Source organism: Lycium barbarum, chromosome 6, assembly GCF_019175385.1.
Source record: "Lycium barbarum isolate Lr01 chromosome 6, ASM1917538v2, whole genome shotgun sequence".
Lineage (NCBI taxonomy): Eukaryota > Viridiplantae > Streptophyta > Magnoliopsida > Solanales > Solanaceae > Lycium > Lycium barbarum.
In genome coordinates this window covers 127575521-127601032 of record NC_083342.1, presented here as the reverse complement: position 1 = coordinate 127601032, position 25512 = coordinate 127575521, and the positions used below count along the sequence as shown (strand labels likewise).

The window sequence follows — 25512 nt, the reverse complement described above, 5'->3', positions numbered from 1 at the left end:
ATATTTAAAATAATATTTGTTAAGCGATTAGTAGGGTAATTAAAACATTTCTTTCAAAAATCGCTTAAAAAGGAAGCTTTAACACATTAGGGGCAAAACCGTAAATAGCGGGCCCGCCTTGGGACAAACAAGGCGGCGGGCTCAAATTGTGCCCTCTAAGCATATAGTATCACCTAAAAAGGTTATACAAACATTCTATGACTTTCTGAATAATTTAGAGCAAAATTGCATAATTTCAGAAAAAGCGTATCAAAATGGTTCAATTCTACTGAAGGAAAAACTGAAATTTTGTCTTGCGGATTCCGAGGGCCAAGAGGTCCTTCGAGGCCCGGATCCGACCCTAACACACTAGGGGCATGCCAAGGGAAGAATTGGGGTTGCTTTACATACCTTTCGCGTTCCTTAAGCCTTTCCAAACTCACTTCCCGTTTCGTCGAAAAACTGCAATTGGTCAAGTTTACCAATTGTGAATTATTAATGCCATTATTTCAACTTTAAGCATATTTGGCTACCGAAATTTCGGCAGCACTTCCCCTATACATATGACACCCCGAGAATTCAACTCGGCTATAAATCATCAACAACAACCCAAACGACAACAACAATATCAACAATGAACATTAAAACACAAATATCCTTCAACTAGTCATTTTTCTCACAAGTTGACATAATCTTCAATTCAACCCAACTTTCAACTAAGATCACTAATTTCATATTCAACAACCATCATGATCATGACCATATAGTTCTAGAAACATTTCATATCGTTTTCCTTAAGATATACACTCGATATACATGATATACAATCTTCCGCCAAAATCATAACTTATGCAAAACATCAAATCTTTGGCATACAACTTCATAACAAGTTTCCAACTTCCAAATTCATCAATGGTCATCACAACTAACAACCAAACAACTTCATTTCCTTAATGTCGGAAAAACCATACTAAAACGACATAAGTTTCTACAATCCAATTCAATACAAACTTATATCATTCTAACTTCATTCACATATCAAGCATTACAACAACACTCCAATACTCTAAACAAACTTAATCCATTTCATTCCCAAGTCAAATATACCACACGGCCATATGCTATTTTTCTCCATTCAATCAAATTTATTCCACTTTCATTCTCAACATAAATTCCATCACATTCACAACTAGAATACAACATGAATTCTATACATTTTTGGCTATACAATATACAAATACACATGGCTACACATATGTACCACACACCCACTTTGCAAACTTCCATTTCTCCATACAATCAACACATTTCTATATACTACAACCCAAACAAAACTCCATAACACAAGAATAAAGGATAAATTCTTACCTTTTCCTCTAGTCTTCTTTACTTGAATTTGTGATCACTTTGGTGAACCAAGGCCTCCTTTCTCCAAACCAACTACACCGAGTTGAAGAGGGGACTCAACTTAGTAAGGAAACCACAAAATACAAATTTTTAACACAAGAGTTTTGGTGGTGAATTTTCCACACCAAACCCGAAATGCCTTCTTTTTTTTGCTCTTGTTTTGCTCTTCTTTCTCTTCTAAGTCTCTTGAACCTTCTAAGGGATAGTGATCCCTTTATAATTAATTAGCACATGCAAATATTCATTAAAGCCATGGGTTGGGCCTCACTTGGCCGGCCACCCCTTAAACATTGGGCCTAAATTTTTATTTTATTTTTTTTGGGCCAACTCGGTTGGTCCCGAGTTGGGCCTAGCCCACTGACCTTTCGACCTTAAAACGTTCATAACTCCTTGTACCGACGTCACCTGGGAACCCACGACCTATGGATTGAAAGCTAATTCAATTATCTACAACTTCTATTTCAAGGTATTTTCGAAATTCCAAACTTACAATACAGGTTTTGCCCCCCAAAGTCAGGTCACCCGAAAACGTTTTCTTAAAAATATTCGTTTGGAGGGTTTCCACTTTGATTTGGTCCAAAGGTACTTCATGAGTTGTGTTTAACTTTACATATGTGATTCATATGACTTTTCAGATGTTCCAAAAAAAAATCTCGGTATGTGGGCCCCACCCCAGCAGATGCTACGAGGTTCAAAAATACGGGATATAACAGTTTATATTTGCTTTACTGGCTTTGGTAGATGATGGTAGACTAGGGTCATGTTCTCGGACGGGGGTAAGGGTTGGAGAGGGTAGGTGGGTTAAGGGAGTTTCTAGTCTGCGAGTAGGGTCTTGGAATATTGGGACTTTAACGGGGAAGTCCATTGAACTAGTTAAGATTCTTAAGAAGAGGAGGATTAATATAGCTTGTGCCGAGGAGACTAAATGGGTAGGATCCAGGGCTAAAGCTGTGGACGAGTATAAGTTATAGTTCTCAGGTAGGTCGAAGGATAGGAATGGGGTAGGCATTTTAGTAGATAGTAACTTAAGAGATCAGGTGGTAGAGGTTAAGAGGGTCAATGATAGGATGATGACGATTAAGCTGGTCGTTGGAGGGTTTATTTTGCACATTATTAATGCTTATGCGCCGCAAGCGGGCTTAGGTGAGGAGGAGAAGAGACGTTTTTGGGAGGATTTGGACAAGATGGTGGAAGGCATACCGCTCACTGAGAAGCTATTCATAGGAAGAGATTTCAATGGACACATCGAGTCAATTTCGGGGGGATATGACGATGTGCATGGAGGTTGTGGTTTCGTGGACAGGAACGGAGGAGGAGTTGCATTGTTGGATTTCGCAAAATCCTTTGGGCTGGTGGTAGCCAATTCGAGTTTCCCGAAGAAGGAGGAGCACTTGGTAACCTTTCCTAGTTCGGTGGCTAAGACGCAGATAGACTTTTTACTCCTTAGGAAGGACGATAAAGGTCTCTGTAAAGACTGTAAGGTGATTCCGAGTGAGAGCCTAACGACCCAGCATAAGGTTTTGGTGATGGATTTGGAGATCAAGATGAGGAAAAGAAAGAGGGTCGTGGATGACAGGCCTAGGATCAAATGAGGGAGTTTGACCATGATGAGTGCCCTGGAGATGGGGGAGAAGTTGAGGGCTATGAGAGCTTGGGAGAGTAGTAGGGAGGCGATCGACATGTGGGATAGGATGACCAGTTGCATTAGGGAAGCAGCTAGAGAGGTGTTGGGTGTCTCGAAGGGTAGCCATGGTCGGCACCAAGGGGACTGGTGGTGGAATGGAGAAGTTCAAGAGAAGGTGGAAGCAAAGAAGTTGGTGTATGCGAAGTTGGTAGACAACAAGGATGATGAGAAGAAGCGGACAAATAGGGAATTGTATAAGATAGCGAGGAAGGAGGCAAAGTTAGCGGTTACGGTGACAAAAACAACAGCTTTTGAACGTCTGTATGCAGAACTAGAGGACAAAGATGGGGATAAGAAGTTGTACCTACTAGCCAAGGCAAGGAAGAGGAGGGCGCGTGACTTGGATCAGGTGAAGTGCATTAAAGACGAGGATGGCAGGGTACTGGTGGAGGATGCTCTCATTAGACGGAGATGGCAGTCATACTTCCACAAACTCTTGAACGACGAAGGGGACAGAGACATTGTGTTGGGAGATTTGGAGTACTCCGAGAGGTGTCGTGATTTTGGATATTGTAGGAGTATAAAGGTTGAGGAAGTTAAGGGTTCTGTTCGTAGGATGAGTAGGGGAAGAGCGACCGGGCCCGACGAGATTCCTGGGGGATTTTGGAAGATTGCAGGCAGGGCAGGTTTGGAGTGGTTGACTCAATTTTTTAATGTCATCTTTAAGACGGCTAAGATGCCCGAAGAATGGAGATGCAGTACAATGATTCCATTGTACAAGAACAAGGGCAACATTCAAAGTTGCAACAACTACAGAGGGATCAAGCTGCTAAGGCACACTATGAAAGTGTGGGAAAGGTTGGTGGAGATGAGCGTGAGGAAAGACATGTCTATTTCAGAGAACCAGTTCGGATTCATGCCGGCGCGCTCAACTACAGAAGCTATTCATCTTGTACGGAGACTGGTGGAGCAGTATAGGGAGAGGAAGAGGGACTTACACATGGTATTCATCGACCTAGAAAAGGCATACGACAAAGTGTCGAGAGAGGTTCTATGGAGATGCTTGGAGGCTAGAGGTGTACCTGTGGCGTACATTAGGGCGATCAAGGATATGTCTGATGGGGCCAAGACTAGGGTAAGGACTATGAGAGGAGACTCGGAGCACTTCCCAGTTGTGATAGGGTTGCACCAGGGATCAGCTCTTAGCCCATTTTTATTTTCCTTGGTGATGGATGGATTGATGTGGCAAATTCAAGGTGAGGTGCCATGGTGTATGTTATTTGCGGATGACATAGTCCTGATTGACGAGACTCGCAGCGGAGTTAACGCTAAGCTGGAGGTTTGGAGAAAAACTCTGGAGTCTAAAGGGTTCGAGTTGAGTAGGACCAAGGCAGAGTACTTGGAGTGCAAGTTCAGTGATATAGTGCATGAGGCTGACGTGGAAGTGAAGCTTGGCACCCAGATCATACAGAAGAAAGATAGTTTCAAGTATCTTGGGTCTATTATACAAGGAAATTGGGAGATTGATGATGACGTCAAACACCGTATTAGTGCAAGGTAGATGAAATGGAGGCTTGCCTCCGGAGTGTTGTGCGACAAGAAGGTGCCATCAAAACTTAAAGGCAAATTCTACAAAGTGGTGGTTAGACTAACTATGTTGTATGGGGCGGAGTGTTGACCAGTCAAGAAATCTCATGTTTAGAAGATGAAAGTGGTGGAACTGAGAATGTTGCGATGGATGTGTGGGCACACTAGGAGCGATAGGATTAGGAATGAAGTTATCCGAGACAAGGTAGGAGTAGCCTCGGTGGAGGACAAGATGCGGGAGGCGAGGCTGAGATGGTTTGGGCATGTGATGCGGAAAGACGCAAATGTCCCAGTGCGGAGGTACGAGAGGCTGGCTATGGACGGTTTCAGAAGAGGTAGAAGTAGGCCGAAGAAGTATTGGGGAGAGGTGATTAGACAGGACATGGCGCATTGCCAGCTTACCGAGGACATGACCTTAGATAGGAGGGTATGGAGGACTCAGATTAGGGTAGAAGGCTAGTAGGTAGTTGCGTTTATCCTTTCTTACGGGTAGTTGCATTGCTCTATAGTTTCTTGTCCCTTGATTTCTGCGAGTATCTGTTTTCACATAATGGTTTATCATGGCTTATTCACTTTCGTTATTTTCATTTTCATAATTGCTTTGAATTGTTTGCCCTTATCTGTCCTTTCCTATGCTTTTTCTTGAGCAGAGAGTCTTCCGGAAACAGCCTCCCTACCTAAGGTAGGAGTAAGGTCTGCGTACACTCTACCCTCTCCAGACCCCACGTTGTGGAATTCACTGGGTATGTTGTTGTTGTTGCACGTAGAAGCAAATAAATCTTATCAACATTCTTTGTTTATTTCCTTCGTAGAAGATCATGACACATTTGGCCACAGCAATGGATTTTGAGTAATGAAAATAATATTATATTTAATTCGAAAAGTAGATTATTTAATTTCAAGGACTTGACATCATGCGATTGAGAATATATGACTAATGAGATATCTGAAACTTTTCTAAGAGAGATGCATTGCAACATTTCTTCATTGACTTCTTGTTTAATTATTTACTATTTGCCAGAGTAGGCAAGGGTATCACTAATCAACAAAATGTACCTTTTCTTAAACATTTATACTTATTGTCACCTCTTTTTCCTATTCTTTTCACCAAAAGATACCTTTTCATCTTACTTAAATAATCTATACTACATTTAGCTGGTTTTGTAAAGTCAAAAATATGTAAACAAAGTCAAGTTCTAATTACATATTGGGGAAGAAAGTGAAACTCACGTAAAAGCTTCGGGAAGTCTAATAAAAAACTATGTTTCGTATTTAAAAGAACAAATAATCTGCTAATCCACTTTATGAATTTATTATAAATGTCCAAGAGACTTTATCTCACCATCCACGTATAAAAAAAACTATTAATATACAATTTTTTTTAAGAAGAAAAATTGCTCCAACAACATATTTTTGCTCTTTTAAGATTTTTTTTTGTTTCCACCTGGTGTTCAGTACCCGTATTGGAGCCTGACTATATCAGGATTCGCGCCTCGTAAGGCCCCATTCGGGGGAAGCGCTTCCTACCAAGGATTTTTTCATTCTCAGGCCTCGAACCCGAGACCTCTGATTAAGGGTGGAGCAGCCCCATCCGCTCTCTTTTAAGAATTTTATTATATAAACATTTTGATTTTAGCAATTAAACTATCGTTTTAATAATTATTATGTTTGATTTATCACAAAATGAGTTACTTTTTCCTGAATTAATAATATTTAATATTCTTTATTCTATTATAGAATATGATACTAATATTATATAGAAAGTCAAATTGTTTTTCCTTGACAACAATATTTTAGACCTTTCTACTTTCCGTAGATTAATTAAACACACAACTAACCGTCTAGTAAACTTATAAAATAAAAAAAGTCAAATATACCTCTCGTTATACTTTGGGGTTAAATATACCCTTCATTCGATAAAGTTGTCTAATGTGAACATTCGATCCTACGTGGCTGTCACACATTTGATGAGGTGGAGGCCACGTGACATGTCACCTCAACACACCTAACATTTTATCCCTCTCTTTTATTTGTTCTTCCACCGTTAAAATATCCTTCCCCTCCATCACCATTGCCACCGTTACCGCCACCGTGACCGCCTATTCAAATTCCAAGCAGCATCACTAAGCAGATTTTAGCACAGGAGGTCTCTCTAACTCCGACGCTGTTGTCGGAGCAGGCTTCTCCGTGCCGGTTTCCGGTGCTTTGATCGGAACAACTCTGCTTTTCTATCTGTTTGCTTCATTGAGGAATTAAAACTCGAGGCTATGATTCTTTTTTTTTTTTTCGGGGGAGTGAGATGATTACAGTTCACTTCTCTGTTCGATGTGATTGGATTTGGAGGTCTATTAATGTAATCAAAATGCTTCTATTCGATTGATTCTTCTGCAATTCTATATGGATTGTTATTGATTAATATCTGAATGTTCGTAAAAGGTTTGCTAATGGATTGTGATTCTTTATGCTTTTTTTTTTTGCATATCTTAATTTTTGTTCGGTTGGACTTGGATTAGCAATTGTTTCTGGGGTTATTGATTATGAGAAAAAAAAAATTACTATTCGAAGAACAAAGGGTTTACTCTTTTTTACATTGCAATGTTCTTAATCTGTTTATTGTTTTGGTACAAAAATATTAAACTCGTTCATAAACATTGCTGAAATTTGCTTAGTGATGTTGCTTGGAATTTGAATAGGCGGTAATGGTGGTAATGGAGATGGAGAGGAAGGAAATTTTATTGGTGAAAGAATAAATAGAGTGGAAGGGTAAAATGGGTTAGGAGTGTTGAGGTGGCATGCCACCGAATGTGTGACAGCCACAGATCAAATGTCCACTTACACAACTTTAACGGATGAAGGGTATATTTGGCCCCAAAATATAACGGCAGGGGTATAACGAGAGTATATCTTTCCGATAACACGGGGGTATACTTGGCCCTTTTCTGTTTATAAAAACGAGAATTAGAATCAACTACAAAATCTATTGCTAACCTACCACTAAATAGTCCATACTTAAAAGAATCTTTTAATATTTTTTTGTTAAACAGAATTAATACAAATTTTTACTATTTAGCAAAAATAAACATTCATCTCTAATTTCCTATTTTAGGTTGGATAAAAGCATTTAATATAAATATGACTTCAATTCTTAGCATATTCATTTCCTTCTCTTTTTTTTTTTGTCAACTTTTTTAATTACATAGAGGAGGTAGGGGAAGGAGAGGGGAAAAAGGGAATTACAACGTAAGGATTTGAACCCTCACTAACAAGGTGAAAGTTCAGGTAACCAATCAATTGAGCTATTAGATCTTTCCTCTTTCTTTGATATCTCAATCTAATAGAAAATTAAGATTGTCCTTACCGCGATACATACTCCCTCCGTCCATTTTTTCTTGTCCTGTATTTAAAATAATTGTCCATTTTTACTTGTTCATTGTGAAAAATCAAGAGATATTTTACCATTTTGTTCCTATTTTAACCTTATTATTATTATTAATTATTGGGCTGAAAACTTCAAGAAATGATTAGTGGTTGTCTAAATTTTGAAGTATGTTTGATTAATATCAACCATTAAATGACATAATAATAATTAGAGGTGATATGGTAAATTATTATTCTATTTTTAACTTCTTAATAAGCATGTCAAATCAATACATGATAAGTAAAAATAAACGGAGAAAGTACTGTATTTGCTTAAATTACATATAGATGCTTTTGAAAATTACTTGTTTTTCAGAAAACAGTAATGAGGAGCATAAGTTAGGGGCAGAGGTGGAGAGAGAAAGAGAGAACAGATGGCTACTTGACAGAGCGCCTCTACAAGCACGCCTGATGACACAGTCAGCCCCAAACACAATCGACATGTCAAAGTCTATTCTCTAGACCTCCCTCATAAATACCCGATTTGTGAGTGATGAAGATTTGTTGAATTTGAAGACCAAAAAGGAAAGAAAGAAAGAAAGAAAGAAAGAAGAATAGAGGAGTATTGGTATCTGGTAGATGGTCTCATGGGTGCAACGGGTTCCAAGCTCGAAAAGGCCCTCGGAGACCAGTTCCCTGAAGGCGAACGCTATTTTGGTCTTGAAAACTTTGGCAACACTTGTTATTGCAACAGTGTCTTACAGGTACTGTTTTCTCCTTACTTTTTATTGTTTAATCCTGAGATTCTTGATTCTCTTACTATAAAGTTGCTGTTTTTTTTTCCCTTCTTTTACATTTGATGGGTGTTGTGGGTCATTTTTTGACTTTGGGTTTAGCTTGGATTTATACAACAACGACAGTATGCCTTGATATCAAGCTAGTTGGTGTATGTAACTATATGGATCCTCTATATCCCAATTTGGACCTATTTTTATTCAGATGATTTTATTAATTTAAGACTGAGTTAGTTTACTTTGGATTTCTGATTAGTTAAAATTGGAGTTTAGTTAGTTGTCCCCTTTTTTTTGTTTTTGATATCCAGTTGAATTATAGGTTTAGTAATGAGGATTATAGGTTTTGCAATCTTAAACTTGGATTAGTATTTTGTCCTCAGGTAAACCAAAGTCAGTAAGGAATATTATACTCGTGAGTAATTCGGGTGATAAAGCACTTCATATTAGGAGTGATTGTTGCCTCTGATGTGATTATTGATTGTTCATTTTTCTCTTCTGATACAGGCGCTATACTTTTGTGTCCCTTTCCGCGAGCAGCTGCTAGAGTATTATGCAAATAATAAAAGTCCTCCAGAAGCAGAGGAGAATCTCCTAACTTGTTTGGCTGAATTATTCTCACAGGTAGCAGATTCGATCTTAATGTGTGGGATTTCTGTCTAATAGATCAATGTTTGATTATTCTGCTCCATTGAATGTGACTTTTAACAGTTCTCAGTAAAGTAATTACCTTACTTGATCGAAAAGTCCTAGCAAAATGCTTGATGTCCTCCATGTGACATGTTCAATTGAGGAATTTGGCAAGTCTAACCTTAAATGCCGGCTGTATGACACTTAAGATGAAGAACTTCAACTGTTGTGGGCTTAAATCTAAATGCCAATGAAGTGCTAGTTCAGTATGTTTAGCAACCATATTCCAATTTCTTAGTTTGGGTCAGAGGAAATTAAAGGAAGTTAGGATAGTAGCATTATATTTTTTTAATTTTCTCAATTGAGAAGGCGAAAACACTACTATTCGATTGGCTGAGCTAGGATGATGGATCTGCTGATTTAACTGAAGAGTCAATCCAAAGTGCTAGGGAAGTAAGAAAATGAAGACAACATGATAGCGTAAGAGAAATATATAAGAAGTTTAAACTTTCTCTTCCAAACTCCACTTCCTTGAACTTTCATTTCTTTGTCTCTTGGTTATGTTTTGCTATATAGTAGAGTTTTAGCAAATTTAGACCTGAATATGGGATGTGCTATTAACCGATTTTGCAATAACCAGCCATTTTCCCTTCAACCAGGTCAGTCTCTCCGTGGTATCCATGAGTTAAATTTTTGTTGAACGATGATTATTCAAGAATTATCATCAGGAAATAAAATTTGTATTAGCATTTTTTTTTAATATATGCTCTTTGAGAAATTGTAGCACATAAATCGTTGTTGTTATCATGCAGATAAGTTCACAGAAGAAGAAAACCGGTGTTATTGCTCCAAGGCGCTTTGTACAAAGAGTCAGGAAGCAAAATGAACTTTTCCGAGGTTACATGCATCAGGCACGTATTTTTATATACAGTTATGTACGCTTGCTATTTGGTAGCAACCGTCCAACATCTATGCAAGAATCATTTTATGGTTAGATCATGAGGGAACGAGTTCCTTAACCGTAAACTTCTTGTAGGCTTCAAGAGAATCTTAAAGGAGCCATCACTATCTCTTAAGATAAAGTCATACTGGTGACCTAGAGCAAGAGACCTGCTTAAAAGAACATAAGAAGAACGAAAGACAATCATCTGAAACAAGAACGAAATACCTTATAAATGTCAAAACTGGGAGATATGCCATACTCAGTTTTACTTTAGATGCATAATTAGTCCTAAGATCAGTTTGAAATGAGAAACCTTTAATATTGATCCTAAGTTCATCTTATGTACTTTAGCATTGAAAGTATGCACTCTTTGACTTCTGCATCTATCTTGTAATTTGGATCACCTTCAAGGTGTCGTGAATCCATGTGTCCTTATACAATGTATTTTCTCCTGGGGGACATACTTAGTGTTTCTGAACGTGTTTTTACAGCAAGGCAGAGAAGGTTTTACCTTCCTACTTACCCATACTGTATTTTACATGCTGAAAACATGCCACTTCTTTATCGTTAAATAATTACCATCTTTATCTGATCATTTACATAGAGGTGGAAAACGAGCTCGGGGTTTATGGGGTAGTTGTTTGCTAGAGGAGAAGAACAAACAGGACTATGAAAAGGAAGAGTTAGTGTTATGATGCTTGTGCGCCTAATGGAACAGGGTAATGACTACAAGGAGGAGAAGGAAGAAATAGTTAGGAAGGAACTTAGTTGTAAGTCCTATATTGTCCTCACTGGTTAGAGATATCAGTTAAAATTACAGAGGGTTAAGTTAATACTCTCTTTAACGCTGAAGGGTCCAACTGCCATGAACAATTGTTTAGGCAGCAAAGTGCTTAGTTATTGTGTATGATCTCTACCCCATGTGCTATCCAGAATTATTAGGACACTGCTTATAATGCAAAATCAATTTCTAGATCATTGACGTTTTTTAATACAACAGTTGATTTTTGGTCATGCTTTTGCTCAGGATGCCCATGAGTTCTTGAACTTCTTGTTAAATGAACTCGTTGATATCTTGGAGAAAGAGTCACATACAGCAAAAAGTTTAACTGCAAGGTCTCCTGAAAAAGTCGCAAATGGATCATGTAATGGTCACACAAATGGTGTTAAGAAGGAGCCACTTGTTACCTGGGTGCACAAAAATTTTCAGGTAAACTATCTTACTATGTCTTTACGCATTTAGAATTTCATTGACGATGTCAGTTTTAGCATCTGTGTTGCAGCTTCAGGGAGTAGTGAAGGAGGAAAAATTGAAGTTTTTTTCTTAAATTTCTGTCAATGAACTTCTTTTATACTTCCATCTGAAAAAGAAACAGAGATGTGTTGCAGCTTCAGGGAGTAGTGAAGGAGGAAAAATTGAAGTTTTTTTCTTAAATTTCTGTCAATGAACTTCTTTTATACTTCCATCTGAAAAAGAAACAGAGACAAGGTTCTAAGTTGGGTCTTTTGAATTTGTATCTCAGACTCAGAGGTAGAGGAAAATGTGAAGTTCTGTCTTAGAATACTATCATGAAATTCTTTTGTATTTTCATTTGAAAAGATTAAGAGGCAAGGTCCTATTTTGGTCTTCTAAATGTGTATCTGATGCTCATGGGTTCCATCAGTTTACATATTCATATATGTTTAAAATTAAAAGTGCTCACTTCACTCCACTTGTGATGCCGATTATGGATCGTAGCACTTCACAAATGTTTGTTTTTACTACCTTCTAGCTCTAGTATCTACTTAACTGGTTTCTTTTTTATATGATATGAATGCAGGGTATATTAACCAATGAAACAAGATGTTTGAGGTGTGAGACGGTCACAGCAAGGGATGAGACATTTTTTGATTTGAGCCTTGATATTGAACAGAACAGTTCAATTACTAGCTGCCTCAAAAATTTCAGTTCAACAGAGACCCTCAATGCGGAAGACAAATTTTTCTGCGACAAGTGTTGTAGGTAGGTGCCTTTACCTTGTTCTTGTTAAACAATTGAATGACGGGAAATGTTACTCTCTTTTTGTGAATTCAGCTTGCAGGAAGCACAAAAACGGATGAAGATAAAGAAACCGCCACACATCCTGGTCATTCATTTGAAGCGTTTCAAGTATATGGAACAACTAGGTCGTTACAAAAAATTGTCTTACCGTGTTGTGTTTCCTCTGGAGCTGAAACTCAGTAACACCATCGAAAACACGGACTCTGAGTATTCTCTATTTGCTGTTGTGGTTCATGTCGGGAGTGGGCCAAACCACGGGCATTATGTTAGTCTTGTGAAAAGCCACAACCACTGGTTGTTCTTTGATGATGAGAACGCGGAGATCATTGATGAGTCTGCTGTTCAAACCTTTTTTGGCTCAGCTCAAGAGTACTCGAGCAATACGGATCATGGCTATATCCTCTTCTATGAGAGCCTTGCCGCAAGCAAGAGCTGATGAGAGTACTCACTCATTGAGACCTAACTATCCCGCTGTGTCTGCTTAACTTATGTCATGTTTAGCTTTCCCATGGTTCACTGGAGTGGCATAACGAATGTTTATGGTTCAGTGTACAACACGTAAGGGTTTGCAAGCTTTTTGACTTTGCTTTGACAATAAAGAGATTTAAATCTTGGTATAGAAACTTCAAACGAGATGTTGATACTGTATTATTAGCTCGTAACTGCAACAACTGCCAATGAACATTTGCAGAATCTGAAAAGCAGGAATAAGTTATTCCTTTGTGTAATTTTAATCTGAAAAGCACCGCTCCTGTGTCGTTTCGTTTTGAGATGCACATTTATGGACCTTGACTAATACTTAATTCCTTTTCTTTCTTATTAACAGTGCATGTGTAGAGTTAATCTAACACACTTCTTCGACTCTTAATACTTGATTTTTTTTTCTCATGCTATGCTAGTGTAAAGTCAATCTAACACACTTCTCTTTGATTCTAATATTCTAATACTTGATTCCTTTTTTGCTCATACTATGCTAGAGTAAAGTCAATGTAACACACTTCTCTTTGATTCTAATATTCTAATACTTGATTCCTTTTTTGCTCATACTATGCTAGAGTAAAGTCAATCTAACACACTTCTCTTTGATTCTATTACTTGATTCTTTTTTCTCGTACTAGGCGGGTATAAAATAATCCGGACCCAGTTAGCGCTTATCTATACTAAACATCTAAATAAAGTTTTCATACCCTTATCAGCCGAAGTGGAAAGTATAATTGGAGGTTTGTGTCTACCGGGTGCAATGCCTGGAAGTATTCTTGATAAGTTATGAACTAAAAATCTTATGCATAACAATCAGGGAATTTTTTACTGTTGAAAAATACATACTCCAACACCTTTGTCATACGTATGATAAAAGATATTTTTCTTGAAACTATTCCGACTATTACCGCACCTGGATGCTCCAAGACCGGTTTTCTAAATACGTAAATGACCTGCTGTACCAAATCAAAATGGGAATATACACCTTAACGGCTGATATAATCGATGACCATATGTGTCAAATCAAGGAACAATGGAATTATGAACCTATTTAATGGCTTCAGAACCAATCCGTTGAAAAGTAGAAGGAACAATTCACCCTTATATAACTGGTTTAAAGAACCAAAAATTTCCACAGGCGCGAGCAGCAACATTTGACCCTAACAAAATTGGAACAATACTAAACGCACCAGAGTACAAAGCTAATACGGTAGACCCTATGCTAGGATAATCTCAAAGGCAAACAAGTTTCCAGAAGTGAATTGACTAGGAAAAACTTTGGTGAAAATTGATGGCTGCATATATTAGCATTTCTTTTATGTTTAACAAAAATTACAAGAATCTAGATCAAATTGAGTTTTCCGTCAAGTAACTTGACGGTGCATAGTTAGTTACTATGTTCTATGTATATACAATGAATCAAATATTAATTGGGCTAATCAAGGCAAAATAAGCTTATTCAAATGCTATAGACATGAAAGTATCATCATCCAACAGGCTTTCAACATCAAACAACTCCTCTTCAGGGTAGATGCTATCTTCTGGGATCTCCGGGATTTGAGATGGACCGTCCTGCTGAAAGTGAAGATAAAGGTACGAAGAAAAAACAAATGACATCAAAAGCCAATCAAAAATAAGAGTCCAGTCAGGCAGCTGAAATTTAGATTCACCATATAACATGGTCCAAGGGTTATCATCAAGAACAAGGTACAGCCAATAACTGCAACACAATAGAATTGGCTGTCATTTCCTAGACACTACAGTTGTAACAAGAAAAATACTGACAAATTCAGAGTCAGATGTATAATTGAGGATTCGCACATGTTCAGTTTAATGATATCAAAAATTTGAAATAATCAACCTACCAAACTACAATCAGAAAGTCAGGGTACAGTACACTAATCAAACTGCTTTTATCATAAGATCTCACTGCAACACAGATCTGTCCTAAACAAATTTATCTGCTTTTATCTTCAGCAAGTGTCATAAGAGGGTAGCTACAGCTAATACCGTTCATAGTTGCATTTGGTCATGAAAAAGTAACCAAGCCATAATGACTAATTAAACTCTGTGAGTTACAAGTATCAACCCAAAAAAAAAAAAAAAAAAAATTAGGCATCACGAGATGTAGCATCCTATTTTTCTTTTCTCATCTACTTTTCTCCAGATTTCCCAAGTTTTTGGCCTACAAAAGCTCAATCAATTTTTTATCTAGCAGCCTAGCTTTAACCCATAGTTCATGTTTTGCAACTTGAGAGCAAACCCATAGATCAAATCATTAAGTAGATGCATATATGTGCATGCTGCGCGATGGGAGCAGTTGTTATGTTCTGCCCAGCCAAAACCAAAAAAAATAAAAAATAAAAAATAAAAAAATAAACTACAGTTTTCCTCCCTTTTATCTACACATCCTAGTACTGCATAAAAGCACATTCAATAACACTGTGAAAATAGCAACCATATTGCAGCACACACTTGGAAACATTCATTCTTATACCTTCGCTTCACGAAGTTCTTCAGCAGCAGTAAGCAGCCTACTATATTGAGCACGACCCTCAGGATATTGAGTCATGGACTTCACCCTAGAAAGGGCTTTTTGCATCCTGACTTCAGTCTGTTTTCTTCCTTCCTTCAGAAAATCATAATCATCCTCCGGTAATGAGTCGTCTTGTGTGCTTGGCCTATTCGTGACCACCTCTGATTTAAATCCCCTCAAACCACTTCTTTTACGTCTCCACCGCAATATCACCTTCTCCAGAATTCCTACTGACCAGATAATTGGTTTATATTTCTTCCTCACTTGATGCCCCCTTACATGAGCCTTCACAATGAACAGTGAAAATGTCAGCGTAAAAAAAGAAAAGGCCTATATATGTTAAGCTATATAAAAAGGGGAACTTTAAAACAATAGATCAAATATAACGGATCAGCTGAAGGACAAGGACCCATATATGAAAATCTGATTAGCACAGCTTCAATAACGACCCACCCCGACTCGTGAATAAAATTTTGCATGTGGGAGTTGGTTAAACAACTTAAAGGCAAGATACTCTATGCATCAACAAAAACAAAAAACATATGAAACCCGCCGCAAGTATATAACAACATTCATTATTTGAAAGACGCAACACACCTGAATTTTAACAATTTTTTGTCGAATTAAAAGAAACTCTTTTCTCTTATTCCAGCCACGGAACTTTTTTTGGATTTGAATGGCAGCCGCATGAGCTATGCCATTATTTTTCCCCAACTTTGAAGCTCTAGAAGCTACAATAGAAAGAGCATTCTCATCAGATAACTCATTGTCGCTATGCTCAATAATTTGCTTCCTCTGAAATGACTGAACCCTGAAAATTTGATGTATCCGAGCAGCTGCTTGAGTCGCGTTGCGTATAGCAGCCAGAGAATCCTTAAGCGAAAGTACATCTGGCACATCATCTCCAGTAGTTGTAACAGCCACACGCTCTGTAACTGTTTCTCCAACTTTTGCTCTAGATACTTCTGAAGCAATCTCTTCCTTTGCATCAGTTACAGTAAGCTTAGAAAGGTGAGTGGTCAAAGAGGATTCAGCAAGAAATCCAGATATTCCCTTGTGTCCATTGGCAGATGCCAGATCAGCAGGGGTTCTACCCAAATGAAATTCAGCAGATGGGTCTGTCAGTGCTCCAGGAGATGCACCAAAAGAGACAAGACCAACAACAGTCTTCTCCCTGCAAGATAAAAACCAATTAGCAAGCTGCTCCTTCTCTTGGAAGCTTTTTACGGTAATGAATGATGATTGCACTATGTAATAAGATTATTTATGTCAAGGGGGATAAAATGAAAGTATAACATGGCTTGGTAAGACTTGAATTTCCTTTAGACTTTCTCCTCTCTACAACAATAGCAGAATGCATTGAAGAGAATCAGTTTTGACTGACATGCTACCAATCATCACAAAGCTCTCCATACTATATCTATATGTATGACTGTTTATATACACGTAATAAGATGGAACGTGCGCCCAAGGCAGTGGCATAGTAGTCAATCAAATGAGAGGATAACCATGAGGTCTCAGGTTCAAATCCTAGAAAAAACAAAAATGTAATAAAGATGGAATGTGAAATATTTTTCTTGAAATACTAACAACATTGGTATCTCTTATATGTAAATCTCAATTCTCAATGCATCTGGATATCATATCTAATGAACTAATGAAACATTATAAAAGCATTCCTCTCAGAAGGTGAAATTAGCCAGAAGTAAGGGCAGGATGTACCAAAACTTTAGCAAAATATTTAGCACATTAAAATTTTGTTAAGAGTGAAGTGACATTGAATCCATTGTAACACCTTTGGTTGAAGATTTTATGTTAATGTGAGAACATTATCTGGTAAAAAGCTGACTCTACATTGCTTGGATTACAAACAAAAAGAAACGAGGGACTCTATTGATGTTCGCTTTACTTGCTTTAGCACAGCATCGGTCTTTTGTTTTCTCTTTCTTTTTGTTTATTTTGTGTTGAAATCTAAGATAACAACTAAAACAGATCCAACAGTGTTTGGATCTCTACAGAACTAAGGTAAGTTCTATTGGCTATAAATCTCTTTTTCTTAACTGGAAAAAAAAAAAACAAGATAGGAATCCAAAAAGAAAAGTCACAGGACAGTGAGAATGGGCCACTGACTTGCTAAGTGAACCATAAATGAAGAAATGAAAAATCAGTCTATGAAGAATTTACCTGCCATAGAATGCGGCCCAATGAAGTGCAGTCCATCCATTCATGTCACGAAAATCTACACTTACCCCTGACGCTAAAATTGGCTTTAAGGCCCAATCATAACCAAGTGCAGCTAGCAAATGAAGTACGCCTTGACCTTCATCATCGAGAACAGTTCGCCCTCTGCCATCACCAGTAACTTGGTGAACCAGCCATGCATAGAAATTCTGCTTCAGTTTTCTTTCAAGAAATAGATCCGCTTTCACCCTGCATTGGGATGTACCAGAGTCTGATGCTCTCTCTATCATCTGCTGATTCTCTTCCTCCATCATAAAGATGATTTTATTCACTGTACTTTGTTTCTCCTTAGCAGCCTCCATACTGTCAAAACTGTGACAACTACTATCAGGTCCCAAGGACAATAAATTTTCAATTCGTTCAAGAAGATGCATCTCAGTCGTAGAATCATTGGCAGTACCAAATTCCTGATAAGGTCCAAATCTGTATTCAAATTCTCTGACTTCACTACAAGCCAATCTATTTGAACATGTCACATAAAAAGGGAGTACTCCTGGTTTGTGTGGGGGAGCATGACAACGAAGTACCCCGTCTGCTAAAACCTCTGCAGGAACCTCTACTTCCCCAAACATACATGACCACTTGTACTCTACCAACTCGCCTTCACTCTTAAGAAATCTTCCAGTAATCAATACCTGCTTTGTGTGTCGAAAAATCAGACAACTTTGGGAATTCATCTAATATCTTTCAGTAAGTAAATTTCAATTGCTTAGCTAAAACAATCTTGCTATAGAATAATTGGTTGCATGATTATGGAAGCTTGGTGCCAATCAACCAGTCTGCAGCAAGGTCAAGAAAGTAATTGCATTTGATAGAAAAAGTGGACACCAACTCATGAAACTACAGCAAATATCAAGAGATTTCAGACAACAGGCGATGCAAGCAGTGCCAATCTAGCACTCAAGCTAGAGAACTTAAATTCCAAATGCTTACCTTCGTTTCCAAGTTTGAATAAGCCCAATTAGGTGAAAAATCAATGATGCTGAAAACCTGCTCCTGGGAAAGTGAGGGATCCAGTGAATGCGAATCCACATGCAACTGGCTGGGCAGACAGGAACCATCATCCTCAGTATCTATAGCATTCCATGAAATTTGATTAGTTGGCTGCATATGCAACTCCTGAACATCCTCAAGCTCTTTTGCAACCCATCGGGAGAAGCTGTCAACTTTTTTCAGGCCTACTTCCATTTTTACACTGCTCAAATGAGGCTGTTTAATCGTTGAATAGTCTCCAAGCCCTAGCATGTCCACACTATTCTCTTGATCGATGTCACCTTGAACTTCCACAAGCGAATTCAGATATTGAAGATTCAATTGTGTTAGTTGCTCTTCTTGCTCATCAGGATACAAGCACGATTTCCCCCTAACAGGAAGTAGATTTGAAGATAGGTTTTTGTTGTGAAAACTATTTTCCAAATCATAGCTCGTATCTGCAATCAAATCCTGATTGACAGTTTGTCCATGGAACTGCAATGGAGAGTCTCCAAAAGAATACTGATAAAATAAAGCAAGGTTTAGCACATAAGCACTGAAGAACAAGGAAACCTGGTATAGGAAAGGCTGAAACCCAAGGGGGCAAGGAGAAGAGGATAAAATAAATTATCTCCACATTTTGACTCAGAAGTAAAAGACTGGAGTCACAGAGACACATGCAGATGAATACATTCTTAAATTACCTGACACATGTATTTGTTTGCCACAAGAATAAGGACAGCATTCAGTTCCAACACAAGAAAATATCATACATGAGAGTCTTAATTATTAGAAAATTTTCAGTTTTTCTAAAAAGGAAAACAGAGAATCTTCTAAATTAAACAAAGTGGACGCATAAGAACCCTAGAAAGTTTCTTTTAATTTTGAGAAATACAAGTGCTTAGTAAATCCAGATTTACAGACCTAGAAGTGGACTGGAGATGCCAGCAAATATGTAACGACGGAATGACTCTCCAAAAGAGAAGCTCAAAAGAACTAGAATGAAGTTCGTACTTAAACCAGTAAGCTTGATCAAGAATATAATGTAATAATGTACAAAAAAAGGACCGTAATAGCTTTACCTGCCAATTTCCGTGGACTGACAAATTGTTCTTGAGATCATCTTGGCATATCATCTCGCCTGCAAAAGACTTGGTTAAAAACCTATTCATTTCCCAAACTGATACCAGAAAAGCTCTGAAGCGATTTAGTACCATTTGAAAAATGCTGAGAAACTGGTTCCTGAGATCCCAAATCAGTTGTTCTTTGAGGACCAGATGCAAAATTACCAAAACCACACTGTCCACCTTCATCTGTACCAGGAAGTGATGTATACTCCACTGAAATAATAATTGCAAAGTTTTAGACATATATCGACAATGAAAGAATATGAAACGGTCTTGAAGGAACCATAGTGATGGAGAGAAATGCAATAACTTCGAATAAAAACTTAGTAAAAGCACCTGAAGATTGAGGTGAACCATATGAACTACAGATGGTATCCCTATTTTCCACCACATGACTGTACATTCCAGATGCTCGATCTGAATATGAATGAAATTTAGAACATGCTTGGTGACTATCTTCTGCAATAGGTTGATTTCAGTATGAGACCTTTAACAACAGTTTCAGCATTCGGCACAAACAACTAGGTAAATCAAGTATAGGCAAAAAAATTCTACAAGACAGCTGAAGAAATTACATTAAAACCAACTGCAAAGAACATTACCTGATTCAGCTTCCTCGTGTGCTTCTGTTAAAGAGCTTGCTAGACTTGTTGAGTCAGCATTTGCTGAAGCTAGTTTCTTGTGACCCCGAGGAAAACTATCGGACAATGAGCCTTCATTCAAATAGTTTGAGTGAGCTGATCTAATGCAACTGGCATTCACCTTGTTACCCTATCAAGGAGAAACGGAAAAGGTCCATAGATTCTTTTGTTAAGATTATGGTATTTATTAAAGCTAGTACCAAGGCAGTACTGCAAAAGTACATAAGGAATTATGTCATCGGCCAAACAGCATTCAGCTCAAAAAGTCAGTCCATGGATAAAGCAGTCTTGCTTAAAGAACTTGCTATTCCATATATATGTCATGGAACCAGAGTCCGATAAAAGGGATGTGCAACAGACATATCATGGAGTTTTTCAGTGATCACTGTGCTTTTTCTCCTTTTTTCTATTCCTAAAAGGCAGGAGGGTGGGATCGGTGATTTCCATGGTTCTCCAAGGATGTTACTAAAGAGTGATCAGAAAGAAGGATACAGAGATCATGCGCAAACTGCGCTCTCGCATCCCGCTTTGAAAGTGTTACAATAGGAATAGGATCGTTGTACTACATGGAAAAGGATTGTAATGTAGTTGACTCATCTTAATATTTCCAAGTCTTTATTTCTCACAGAAAGTAATTTGATTTGATTCCTCGTGAGTGTGTAACAATTACCTAAACTGATTAAAGACCTAATAAGGAAAGAAATTATGGAGTCTAACCTTGACTTCCAAATAGTGGACAAAAACTATGTGCATGAGATCCCTGCACCATAGCAAGTGAGAAGAAAGAATGTTTAGTGCATAGGTCGTTAACAAGAACGTGCAAATAGTTTAATCCATAAGTTAAACAATTTCTCTTGGTAGGACTAGCAGGCAGAATGAATAAAATGCTCATTATAAACTCTTATGTAATCACTTATTTACTCTACTCCTATGAAATAGACACAGTACATATTCTAATCTACTTTTGCTTAATACCACTTGTATGAAGGTACTTTAACCAATTGATAAGTACTTCAGTTTCTTATTTTGAACTTCAAGTTTTGCCACGAGAAGTAAATGGACACAAAAGTAAAAAGAGAAGAGGTGCAAAAAGAAAAATAAGAAAAAATAAGGAGGAGCTTCCAAAATGATGCCACGTCTATATGGTCCATACTCACTGTTCAAGCATCCAATAGCAACGCCTTTGAAAATTATCATCTTCTTCTCCATGGGCATAGTAGCAGTGTAGCACATCAATACTTCCAACCTGCAGAAGGATTTTATCGACAGAAAGCATGAAGCATATAAAAAAGTCAATTATCTTTAGCTCACAAAAGTTAGACTCATCTAGCCAATCCAAGAAGACAGTACACTGATGCCAAACTATCAACACCTACCTTCAGCTTCTCATGAGCTTCTTTAACTGTCTTCCCATCCTTCTTCTTCCTCCAATTATGTCCATCCTTCCTAAAGTATCTTAGCACCTTCCTATCGAAAAGAAAAACAGAACCACCTGAACAACAAAACACACATTAAGAACAAACATCTAAAAGCACGAGTGGAGGGAAATCAAATCATTAGCTTTTCCTTTTTAGGGAATAAAAGTAAAATGCACATAAAAAAGGATCTATAACAGACTGCTCCAATCATCAACAGTCATTTCGGGGTCCCTAGTCTCACAGGGTGGATAACTTGTATTCTTCTAGTCAATTTGATACAAAATCTACATGGCATATGGGAATATTTATTTATTTTGGGTAAAGACATGGCATATGGGAATATTCTCAGAGGATCTTCTAGTTCCCTACTTAGATGAGAGTTTTGCAGGACAAAGCAGGATGATGGAAAAGTCATTTACAAAGTCTAAACAAATTAGGTGTCTCAATGAGCACGCTGAAAACCGATAGACGTAAAGACTATATTTTTAGATCAAGAAGCAGCATGTTACTTAATGAATATTTATCATTTCATTGACAACAATTATAAAAGAAATTTAATTAGTCCTCATAAAGAAAGGAAGTAAGACTGCTGCTTTGTCTAAACTCAAATCCACTTTAATTTAGCTTAAATTGAGACTGCAAGTCCTAGAACTAAAAGACACATTAAAGCCGGCATAATGCAAAAACTTTACAAATTCCCTTTAAAACAAAGGATCCAGAAAGTTTTCTTTAGTAGAAGTGTCTGTTAGGATATGCGAAGTGGCATAGATGCTCTAAAGTCAAAAGAATATCACAAGTTTCAAAAATAGATGGAATAGAATGAAGTAGACATACTGACTGGCCTGTATGGAGCCTCTGGGGTTATATGAAACTTCCTATAGTTTCGCAGGATTTCACAAATCTCTGCAGGTCTCAGCCAACGATGTTGTACTTCTGATAATATCTGTGTTATGTCTGCAACACAAAATCAACAAATAAACATATTATGTTTTCAAAGATACAATGGTCCAACTTTTGAAAGAAGCTTATATCAAGTCAGTCATACATAACAACCTCAGCGAAGCATCTTTCATTCAAAACATGCAAATGTAACATAAGACAATGGTAAGGATCAAAACTTGAAACACTGGCCAATGCCTGATACATTGTATATGCTTAATAATTGTGTCTCTGTTTTCTGAGAGAAAGAGCATGAGAAAGAGACTCCAGCCCCTAATACACTAAAGGAGAACTCATTCCAAGTCACAGCTCGAACCAGATCTGTGACATAAACTTAAAATCAGAGATTATGTCTCACTTCCATATACTCTAATAAGATGGAGTTGGATAATATTGGACTTGAAAGATCACTAATGACTCATTGGTGAAGGTGTTTGGACTTGAAATGGCATCTCTGAGAGGTCAACAGTATTATTGTAGTATTTTTTTATTTTTTTTTAATGACAAGGGAACCCGCAGCCACTACCTTTCGGGTGCGCACAAGGTAAATCCCACTCCTGTGCAATAGCCCGCAAACCACACAGGAGAGATAACCCGCACTAAGCAAGCCCCGTGCGACCAGCTCGACCCAGAAGGCAGTATTATTCTAGTTCTAGCCAAGAGAGCTAAGAAGTTCTCTATTTGACAGGAGTTGAGCCTAAGAAAAGTTCACTTGGCTCACATACACCTACTACTATTATATTCCAACCTATGAACGGTTTCTATCTCCAACTAAAACTACTTACATAACCAACACGTTGATGTTCTCACTTGTGGATAAGTGTCTTTCGGATGTATGGAACCATTGGCAATTAGATTAACACACTCTAGTTGGTTCCACTATGGTAATAGTGTTTTGTGAAAGGTTAAGAATATCTAGTGAACTCTTCTCTTAATGTTCTGGTAGGGGGCAGTAGATTTACTTTGTTATTCTTATCAAAGGAAAGAATATTTAAGAAATGAAGAGAAATATATATAAGAAGAATTACACCTCTTTGAAATGACTTTCCCTAATTTACCCTCAAGTGGCCGATCTCGACTTCTACATGGTTTTTGTCCTTCTACATGGTTTTTGTAACACAAAGTTGCAGAGACAAGATTGAAATTTTGAAAAGGGAAAGCTAAACTATGAAGTCTGACCTAGAGGGAGAGATTAGAGTTACAAAATAAATACTCTGCACATAATTTGAAACTATATGAGATTGAATTCCAAATTTCGAGGATAAATCAGACACGTTTTAACCATCTCAATACCACATGATTTACATATGACACAATTCTCTCAGAGGTTTTACAGCGACATGTTAAACCCAGAATAACTTCAGAGTATGTGCCTTGTATTAACTGCCTGTTTACAATCCTAAAAGCTATGTTGCTCGGACTCTCCAAAAATGATGTCGCAACCGTGTCGGATCCTTCAAAAATGCATACTTTTGGAGGATCCGACATGCACCCGTGTCCATTTTTGAAGAGTCCGAGCAACATAGCCTAAAAGTAGAGATATAAAAGCTAGAACACTTGTTACCATCTCAAAAAAAAAAAAAAAAAAAAACCTAAAACTCTGATAATTAGCAGTTTATGGGTGTGTTCAGTATGGAAGAAAATGTTTTTAATTTTTCCCATGTTCAGTTGGTCAAAATTTTTGGAAAATATTTTCTCTAGGAAAACAAGTCCCTTAAAATGAGGATAATGACTTCCTAGTGAAAGCAGGGAAACAATTTCCACAAGTGACATCCCACATTGATTGTGTCATCCCCACCGTCCAGCATACTCATCTTTATCCCCCATAGCCCCAACCCCACACCTACCCCCACCTCACACCTCACACCTCACACCTCCCATAGTTTTTGTCTAAATTACATACAAGTGCTTTTAGAATAATAGTTTCTGCTCACTGACCGAACACAAGAAAACAAGCCCACTTATTTTCCTGGAAAGTATATCCTTCAGAAAGACAACTCATACTTCAATACTGTTAACCTTGAGTGAAAAAAAAAAAACAGAACAAAAAGTATCCAATTCTCCAGTACTTATAAAATTCAATCAATTCAAAAATAGAAACATTACACAAATCAGTACATCCTCTACGTTCACAGTTCAATCAACAGCAACTAAGTTCATACCAGTGAGCTATACTCATCTAATGCTTATAGCATAAAGAAATATTTCCGAAAACTGCATGAATAATAACACAACAAGCGATTAGGGCACAAATTAATTACCTAATCGAAATCCAGGAGGATCCGATCCACAATCCGCCATTGATGATAACTTAATCACAAGACCCGACCCGTAAGCTTTAGAATTAGGGAGCAGATGAATTGGGAATGAATGAAAACGAGAATCGAGAATGTTTGGTGTGAATATGATGGATTAGATTTCAATGTTGTGGATTTTTATTACTTCAATTAATTAATTTAAGACTTTCAGACTTGTGAGAGGGCTTCTTGTCAAGTCTTGTAAAGTTTAGTGGGATATTTTATAGCCAATTGTGTGCTGACGCGTGTCATGTGCCCATTCAAGTAGCAGCTTTAAGTCGACCAAATCGAGAACCGTCCGGTTCTTCACTTTTTAGCCTCTTTCGGTTCAGTTTTTTTTTTTTTTTTTTTACCCGGTTTTTATTCTATTTTTTTTCATATATTTACCACGGTGAAATCCTTTTAACTTTTCGTGAAGTCTTATCTAATAACCTGGTTTCTGGACGTTACAAAACCACTTGTTTTGTGGATGTGATTTCCTAAATTAGAAGCTGTAAACTTA

General features: G+C 37.6%; 3 protein-coding genes across 5 annotated transcripts; 2 read left to right on the top strand and 1 right to left on the bottom strand.

Annotated features, from left to right (window-relative positions):
• Nucleotides 1-2456: 2456 nt before the first annotated feature.
• LOC132644627 (uncharacterized) lies at nucleotides 2457-7347 on the top strand. The gene is made up of 3 exons (XM_060361230.1): nucleotides 2457-2738; nucleotides 3216-3449; nucleotides 7291-7347. Exons 1-3 carry the CDS (start codon nucleotides 2457-2459, stop codon nucleotides 7345-7347), a joined length of 573 nt encoding a protein of 190 aa, XP_060217213.1.
• Nucleotides 7348-8327: 980 nt separating this feature from the next.
• On the top strand, nucleotides 8328-13182 carry LOC132598790 (ubiquitin carboxyl-terminal hydrolase 4-like). The gene is made up of 6 exons (XM_060311882.1): nucleotides 8328-8718; nucleotides 9253-9369; nucleotides 10188-10286; nucleotides 11346-11528; nucleotides 12139-12320; nucleotides 12393-13182. The coding sequence occupies exons 1-6, from the start codon at nucleotides 8602-8604 to the stop codon at nucleotides 12793-12795; spliced, it is 1101 nt and encodes a 366-aa protein (XP_060167865.1). The 5' UTR covers nucleotides 8328-8601; the 3' UTR covers nucleotides 12796-13182.
• Nucleotides 13183-14116: 934 nt separating this feature from the next.
• LOC132598789 (calmodulin-binding transcription activator 2) lies at nucleotides 14117-25185 on the bottom strand. Of its 3 annotated transcripts, none has more exons than XM_060311880.1 (14): nucleotides 24975-25185; nucleotides 22609-22728; nucleotides 21733-21848; nucleotides 21514-21602; nucleotides 21074-21116; nucleotides 20318-20486; nucleotides 20052-20174; nucleotides 19803-19928; nucleotides 19671-19729; nucleotides 18550-19110; nucleotides 17560-18251; nucleotides 15973-16549; nucleotides 15337-15660; nucleotides 14117-14411 (listed from the first exon to the last, which is right to left on the bottom strand). In XM_060311880.1, exons 1-14 carry the CDS (start codon nucleotides 25012-25014, stop codon nucleotides 14295-14297), a joined length of 3156 nt encoding a protein of 1051 aa, XP_060167863.1. In that variant the 5' UTR covers nucleotides 25015-25185; the 3' UTR covers nucleotides 14117-14294. The 3 variants fall into 3 exon arrangements, with proteins under 3 accessions (XP_060167863.1, XP_060167864.1, XP_060167861.1); XM_060311881.1 differs by having other exon boundaries at nucleotides 14117-14414; nucleotides 20052-20132; XM_060311878.1 differs by having other exon boundaries at nucleotides 14117-14414; nucleotides 24975-25184.
• Between the last annotated feature and the right edge of the window lie 327 nt (nucleotides 25186-25512).